Genomic DNA, 8,334 nt, shown 5'->3' on the forward strand with positions numbered 1-8,334 from the left:
CATAGCAAAGCTAAGAAACAAGTCACATTAACAAACAACACTTTCTCCTCATGTGATTACAACTACGACTACAAGATACCCAAACCATTAAATATAATTTATATATCTTAAATACAATTAAACACACAAGTTGTGCAAATAGTCCAGATCTTTATCCTTAAAGCCGTTGTTAAATAAATTAACCTTTCAATTTCGGGAATAAAAGTACTCACTTTTATCCTAAAATAAATAAAGCTGTGTTGAAACAAGAAAGACAGAAAGATTTGCATTTTAATGAGGCTTGCTAATATGTGCTTTAAAGTAAATTTTAAGAATATCGTAAAAAATCATTTATTAAAAGTTACTAGAAAATAAATTATTTTATATTTTTAATACATTGAATATATCAAAAATTTTAAAAAAATTTATTATTGTGTTTTTAAAATATGTCTTTAGAAGTTAAAACACAAGATAATTAAATTCTTAATTTTATTTATTGAGAATGTTAATTTAAAAAAAAAACCTTAAAATCTCTACTTTGGAGTGGTAAATAATAATACAATAATATAACCTCTCTTCAATTTGGTTTTTTAAAATTCCACTCCCCAATTGCCAACTCTGTAGATAATTTCTTTTTCCCCAAAATTCAGCTAATTAGTCATTTCTACTAAATTAACTCATTTTAGTTTAGATTTAAGTTTCTTTCAAGCGGATCATGATAAATGAATGAAATTCAAAAGCCAGAAAAGCATAAAAGGGGACAGTGACCCTTCACAATACCCATTAGAACTCTCACACATAATAACCCTCCATCAATCAAACATTATTCAATTCGATAGCCATAGCCATAACCATGCCTCCAACTCCACAAGAACACGAGCAACCGCTCTTACTGGACTCACCGCAACAAGCCGATGAGTTCGAGGAAACAGCCTACGATTCTTCCGAGAAGATCGTGGTAGTTGGAATCGACGAGTCAGAGTACGAGTCCGGGAACTGGGCCCGGGCCCCGCCGTTCTCATGGAGGAAGCTATGGCTATTCACGGGCCCGGGCTTTCTCATGAGCATAGCGTTCTTGGACCCAGGGAACCTGGAAGGAGACCTGCAGGCCGGTGCCATTGCGGGGTACTCGCTGCTGTGGCTGCTCATGTGGGCCACAGCCATGGGCCTGCTGATCCAGCTGCTGTCGGCCCGGCTCGGCGTGGCAACGGGCAGGCACCTCGCGGAGCTTTGTCGGGAGGAGTACCCGACGTGGGCTCGGAACGTGCTGTGGGTTATGGCTGAGGTGGCACTTATTGGTTCTGATATTCAGGAGGTTATTGGTAGTGCTATTGCTATAAGGATCCTTAGTAATGGCTTTGTGCCTCTTTGGGCTGGAGTCACCATAACTGCTCTTGATTGGTAAATTTTATATTTCCTTTTTTGGCCTGCTTTTTTTTTTTTTTTTTTTGTGGTCAGTTTAGCATAATTTCGTTAGATTTTAGATTTACATTATTTGTGCCAAACTGTATGTTTTTCAAATTGTAGTCTAGTTTAGCAAGTTTTATCCTTAGGTGTTTATTGGTTTCTTCGGTTTACAAAAATTCGTTTTACAAAAATGCTATCTCCCCTCATTTTTAGGGCGTATTTTGTAGTTCAACATGTATTTTATACTGGTGACTGATTTGATAGCTGATTTTTTTTTTTTACATCTACTATGAGTTTTATCTGTCAATGTTGGTGTTTCTGGCATTGTTACTGTTGCTATACATTGATCCAAGGAGCTACGAAAAGGGCACACCAAAAAGTGACAGTAATAGATTGGAACTTCGAGGAGTAACATTTTGCAAGATATGTTCAAAATTGTTGCTTTTATGAAGGTATCAATGATTTTGATGGTCTCATTTGAGATTAGAGGGAAAGAAAGAAAAGAAATATTTATTTCCGGGCGAATCTTCAGTGGAATGGAATCCTTGAGTTTTAATTAAAATGTTGGAACCTGGATGGAAGTTACTAAAACAAGCATTTTTGTTTGTTAAATCATGTCTTTGTATTTTGTAGTAATCCCAAGTCAAACATTGAGACATATGGTTGTTTTATTTTGTTTTGTTTTGTTTGTTATAGTTTTGTTTTTCTTCTTCTGGAGAATTATGGTGTGCGGAAACTGGAAGCTGTTTTTGCTGTTCTCATTGCGATAATGGCGGTTGCCTTTGCATGGATGTTTGGTGAAACAAAGCCCAGTGGCAAGGAGTTGCTTCTTGGTAAGTAGTTGATTTCATTCATTTGAACTTATCCAAAGTTTACTTTAAGTAAATTCTCCAAATTGCTTTGCTAGAAAGTAAATCGTTATGTGTTATGTTGCTTTAGAGCTGATACAGCGCATGCTTTACCCTTTGTAGGTATTTTGATTCCGAAGCTTAGCTCTAGAACTATACAGCAGGCTGTTGGAGTTGTGGGCTGCATTATTATGCCTCATAATGTGTTCTTGCACTCTGCGCTTGTTCAATCAAGGAGGGTTGATCACCGGAATAAAGGCCGAGTTCAAGAAGCTCTTAATTATTACTCAATAGAGTCCACCATGGCCCTTATAGTCTCCTTTGTTATTAATATATTTGTCACAACCGTTTTTGCTAAGGGGTTTTATGGTACGGAACTAGCAAACAACATTGGTCTTGTAAATGCAGGACAGTATCTTCAGGAGAAGTATGGGGGTGGACTATTTCCAATACTGTATATATGGGGTATTGGGTTATTAGCAGCAGGACAAAGTAGCACTCTTACGGGTACCTATGCAGGTCAATTTATCATGGGGGGTTTCCTAAATTTAAGGTTGAAAAAATGGATGAGAGCACTAATTACACGAAGCTTTGCAATTATTCCAACTATGATAGTTGCTCTTATTTTCGACACCTCTGAGCAATCGTTAGATGTTCTGAATGAGTGGCTTAATGTTCTTCAGTCAGTTCAAATCCCCTTTGCACTTATTCCCTTGCTTTGTTTGGTGTCAAAGGAGCAGATAATGGGAAGTTTCAGAATTGGCCCCGTCCTCAAGGTATATATGATCCTCTCGTCTCCACTTTCATCACATTAGTCACTTACTAGATACATATTATCAATATATTTTTACATTTGAAGTACTTTGTGATGTCAAATAATTTCATTTTGTACGAAATTTCTGTTTATATATAGTCACGGGTTCAAGCCGTGAAAACAGCCACTGATGTAATTATCAGGTTAGGCAGCATACATTACATCCTTTGGTTGCAGCTCTTTCCATGACCTTGCGTTAACACGGGATGCTTGTGCATCGGACTGCCCGTTATATAAATATATATCTTCTATTGATCCATTAAATTAAACTTGGTTGAATTAGGATGGACTGATGGAGGTAATTCAGAAGCAGCTACTTGGTTTTTTCTGTCCTGCAGTTTAGGCAACCGACAAGTTAGAACTGATGTGAATCCTTAGTCTCCTTTGCAATAAAGAATTTAGAGTCTGCTTCTGACGAAACTAACGGAAGCACAATTTTACTATCCTGTCTTGAGAAATTAAAGGGGAGGTGTTGTGTGTCTAGAGAACCAGTTTCACTACTCTAAAATGCCAAACTCAATATTATTTATACTTGTTATTTATTTATTTATTTATTTTCATCATGGTGTGTTCAATATCTTATATTATGCAATTCAGTTTATTGGATAATCCCGCAGTTGGAAATTGCATGAAATTCCATAATTGGCATGAGTCATATGCCAAACATCTAGAATGTTGTTTGTGTTATCTTGTAGATGAAATTGTACTTTTATGCTCACTTAATTGAAGTTTGTGTCAGTTGCCTGAATATCTATCCTATTATTATACAAGAAGCCCAAAAACATTCTGAGCAGTCAATGCACTCACATGCATGGTCTGTTTATACTTCATACATGCTTTACTTGCAAGCTTAATTGTTGATTATAATTTAATTACAAGTTTGTAATGTCATCTGTGAAGCTAGAGAAGGCTTGTTTAAACTTTGATATTTTAAGATTTACTTTAGTTTTGTAATTTCATCTTTTTCTTTTTTTTTTTTTTTGATTGTTAATTTTGGTCGATTGATGCTGCTGCTTGTTTTGAACTTGCTCTATGGTATATTTGGTTTTAGCTTTGATGAATTGACATTGGTTGTTAGGGTTCTTAAAAACATCACTGGACTATAAGAGTGTATTCACTCAATTGGAAAATCCACTTGACCAGGTTACTGTAGGTTTCCACCATTGATCAGCGAGGTGCATTCTGTCATGGCTCCTACAAAAGTATTTAATCAATGGTGGAAATCTATTCTTGTCATAGAAGTGAATTTTTCAATTTAGAGGATCTGTTTACTCTGAACTTCAATCGAATTTGGTTTCTGTACTAACTGCGAATTCTTCCCAATACTCTGCTCGATTTTTTGTTTTTGTTAGATTAAAGTGCTGATTGCTGAGTGGCTTCCTATGTGTTTGCAGATTATTTCATGGCTCGTGACTGCTCTGGTGATAGTGATCAATGGCTACCTTCTGCTGGAATTCTTCTCGCACGAAGTGAATGGCGCAATAGTCGGCACTGTAGTGTGCGTGCTAACAACTGCATATGTTGCATTCATAGTATACCTTATTTCACGGGCCGTTACGTATTCGCCTTGGCAAAGTGTGACACAGCGAAAGTCAATTACTAACTCAGAGTTAGAGTAATTAGCTCGTAAAGAAGTCAATGCAAAGTGGTGGAAGCATATTGTTGTTTTTGCCTGTAAATTATTCAGTCTGTAGGTTGTAGCGGAAGTATTGTTTTTCTATCAAAATTTAGTCTCTGAAATGAAATGCCTTTGAAAACACTGATATTAATGTGGTTGAGACTTTGAGAGAATTGAGCGCTGTAGTGTTTAAAGACCTGCAGTGTTCTCTAATTAATGGAAAATTGGCATTAAGAACCGTTGTGGAAGGCAAATTAAGACAAAGATAAGTTGATTCCATTTAAATATGAAACTAAACTAGCATGTATAATACAACCCGCGCTTCGCGTGCTGATTAGAATCCAATGTATATATCGGTTATGATACTTTGCCAATAAAATAAATGAACTACCATACACACATATTCAACAGCAGTTAATCAGTTGAAACAAATACTGCTTATCGGCTTATCCTTTAGTGGCGGTTTTGAACCGCCATAATATGTCAACAAGGAACCAAAACTTGTCATTTTTACTGCGGTGGTTTCACAACCGCTGCTAGGGGTGCACAGACCCGGTCCGGCCCGAAGGCCCGGCCCGGTCCCGAACACTTTAGGGGCTAATTTGGTGTGATTTCATCGGGTTTAGGGCCGGGTAAGGGTCTCAAAAATAGACCCGGTCATTATTTCGGGTCGGGTCCGGGCCATAGCTCGAGTCACCCGAAGTCGGCCCGGTGGCTCAGTCATCATACACAATTAATATTTTGTGTTATTAGTGATGGATCATGACTATTCTTATGTGGAATTTAAGTATTGTAAACCTTAATATTTTGTGTTATTAGTCATTATAAGACTATAAGTTAATGTTTTATGTTTAGAATGCATAAGACTTTAGACTAATGCATAATATTGTATTATTTGTATTGATTTAAATATTTGGTATTATTATACAATATTAGTATTGATTGTGGTTTTGCTTTAGTATTGATTGTGGTTATGCTTTAATTTTAAAGAAGGGTTGGTTCTTGTTATATTTTTCTAAGTGAATTTTACCATGTTAAATAATGGTTGGAGTCTTGGAAACATGGATATTTTTACATGCTAGCTTACAAGAAGGTATCAACGTAATGTAATGTTAACGGCCCGATTTTCACCCGGTATAATTGTGGTTCGAAAGTGTATTGGTTTCATCGGGTTCGGGTCTAATAAATAGACCCGGTGTATATTTCGGGTCGGATCTGTGTCACATCAAACCCGGCTTCATCCGGCCCATGTGCACCCCTAACCGCTGCTAAAACCAAAATACAAATATTACAATCTTTTTGCAGCGATTCTATAAACTGCCGCCAAATTATTTATTTTCATTATTGGTTCTTTTTATTCTATTTCATATTCAATAATTTTTTATTTTTTAATGTATCCTTTTTTATTTTTGTTTAATTTATTAAAGTTAATTAAAATAAATAACATTCAATCAAATTAAAAAGCAAAATGCTAAAATGAAAATAAATAAATAAAAATAATATATATATATATAAAATTGAAATTTGTCATAAGTGTGAAGAACCGAAGATTGATGGTTTAGAAGTTATAATAAACTCGTTGTAAGTATAGTTACTAAACCAAGCAATCAACCTTTCTTACAAAAGTTTTTGGTTGTCACAAGTAACAAACCCCTAAATAAATTGATAACCGAAGTATTCAAACCTCGGGTCGTCTTCTCAAGGAATTGCAGGGAGGTATGTTCTTATTATTGGTTATGAGTTTGTAAATTTGGGGTTTAGGAAGTAAGGTGGGAATATGTTATATGACAAGTAAAATAAAATAATAATAATAAAATAGACTCTTGGCAAGGTATGAGAAATTGGAAGTCCAGATTTAGTTATCCTTATCAATAATAATGAAAGTTGAATCTTAATTCCACTTAGTCAACCTTTACTAAAGTAAAGGAAAGTCAAGGGATTAATTAGTTTGATCTTCGAATCCTATTTATTTCCTAAGAAAAGATTGGGATTATTGAAATTCAATTCAATTGGCAAGATAACAATTATCAATTATGCTGTTGAATTGGATAACTCCTGAGTTACTGATTTCTTAACTAAAACCAAGAATGTAAAAAGCTAAATATAAATCACAAATCTGAAAATACCTCAATTGCATTAATAAAGAAAATCATAACATGAAAGCCATAAGCCAATTATTCAAAAGATAAATATCAATTAAAGTACTAAGGTGAATAAAAATGGAAACGAAATTAAACAGAAAAGAACATTAAACCTGGGATCGAGAGTCACTCCTAAAACTAAGAGAAGTCCTAAATCCTAATCCTAAGAGAGAGAGGGGAGAGAACCTCTCTCTCTAAAACTACATCTAAAACATGAAAAGTGAATTATGAGAGCCTCCTCATGAATGGATGCATTCTTCCACTTTATAGCCTTTAATCTATGTTTTCTGGGCCGCAAACTGGGTCAGAAACAGCCCAGAATTCGCTGGTTGCGAATTCAAATATGCTGATTTTCGTCACTGCGACGCGGCCGCATGGAGCACGTGGTCGCGTCGCATAGCGTCAAAGCAACTATGGCATATTATATATCAAATCGAAGCCCCGGACGTTAGCTTTCCAACGCAACTGGAACCGCGTCGTTTGAACCTCTGTAGCTAAAGTTATAGCCGTTTGAGTGCGAAGAGGTCAGGCTGGACAGCTTAGCAATTTCTCCAACTTCTTGTATTCCTTCCACTTTTGCATGCTTCCTTTCTATCCTCTGAGCCATTCCTGCCCTATAATCTCTGAAAACACTTAACACACATATCAAGGCATCTAATGGTAATAAGAGAGGATTAATAATAAGCAAATATAAGATCAAAGAAGCATGTTTTCAATCATAGCACAAAACCAGGAAGGAAAATGTAAAACATGCAAATAGTATGAATAAGTGGGTAAAGAGTTGATAAAAACCACTCAATTGAGTACAAGATAAACCATAAAATAGTGGTTTATCAACCTCCCTATACTTAAACATTAGCATGTCCTCATGCTAAGCTCAAGAGAAGCTATAAAGATGAAGAGGAATGGTAGAATGTATGAAATGCAACCTATCTATATGAATGCAACTACATGCAAAGAAATGTTTCTACCTACTTGGTTAAAAATAAATAAGTTCTCCAAGACAAAAATAAATCAGATTTCACTAATTCAATTCATACAATAAAAAGCAAGTAAATTTGTAAGAAGATAGCTCATGAAAGCAGGGAGCATAGAATTAAGCCTTGAACCCTTACTAGTAGTGTATATCACTCTAATCTCTCAAGTGTATAGGGTCAATCACTCTACTCTTCTCTAGTCATGCTTTCTAAAATTTGTTTTTCACCTAACCAATCAACAATATTTAATATAGCAATGCAAACATCATGAGGTCTTTTCAAGGTTGTAATGGGGCTAAGGTAAGGGTAAGGGTATATGTATATGGCTAAGTGAGCTTTCTGAATTGAATCTTTAATTAACCTAAACTTTTACCTAACATACATATACTCTATATAACTCTAAAATCATGCCTAGCTATCCATAGTCTTCACTTTTGCATTACATACTCATGTATCAATTTTTCTTTAATTTTATCACATATGCATTGATCTTTTATTAACTTAACATTGGAGTAATTTTTGTCCCCTTATTTATTTATTTATATTATAT

At 35.3% G+C, this 8,334-nt stretch overlaps 1 protein-coding gene across 2 annotated transcripts; it reads left to right on the top strand.

Annotated features, from left to right (window-relative positions):
* Window positions 1-563: 563 nt before the first annotated feature.
* Window positions 564-4,805, top strand: LOC107627322 (metal transporter Nramp3.2). Of its 2 annotated transcripts, none has more exons than XM_021119010.2 (4): window positions 564-1,380; window positions 2,083-2,219; window positions 2,358-3,010; window positions 4,443-4,805. In XM_021119010.2, exons 1-4 carry the CDS (start codon window positions 833-835, stop codon window positions 4,665-4,667), a joined length of 1,563 nt encoding a protein of 520 aa, XP_020974669.1. In that variant the 5' UTR covers window positions 564-832; the 3' UTR covers window positions 4,668-4,805. The 2 variants fall into 2 exon arrangements, with proteins under 2 accessions (XP_020974669.1, XP_020974674.1); XM_021119015.2 differs by lacking the exon at window positions 4,443-4,805 and adding an exon at window positions 3,332-3,594 and having other exon boundaries at window positions 691-1,380.
* The last annotated feature ends 3,529 nt before the right edge of the window (window positions 4,806-8,334 follow it).

Source organism: Arachis ipaensis, chromosome B1 (assembly GCF_059453495.1).
Source record: "Arachis ipaensis isolate K30076 ecotype BB chromosome B1, ASM5945349v1, whole genome shotgun sequence".
In the NCBI taxonomy this organism is placed as follows: Eukaryota; Viridiplantae; Streptophyta; class Magnoliopsida; order Fabales; family Fabaceae; genus Arachis; species Arachis ipaensis.

Excerpts from the sequence above, each read along its gene's own strand:
- LOC107627322 (XM_021119010.2), top strand. The coding sequence starts at position 833 with ATGCCTCCAACTCCACAAGAACACGAGCAACCGCTCTTACTGGACTCA. Across the intron at positions 1,381-2,082 it reads ACCATAACTGCTCTTGATTG|TTTTGTTTTTCTTCTTCTGG; the intron begins GTAAATTTTATA and ends TGTTTGTTATAG. Across the intron at positions 2,220-2,357 it reads TGGCAAGGAGTTGCTTCTTG|GTATTTTGATTCCGAAGCTT; the intron begins GTAAGTAGTTGA and ends TACCCTTTGTAG.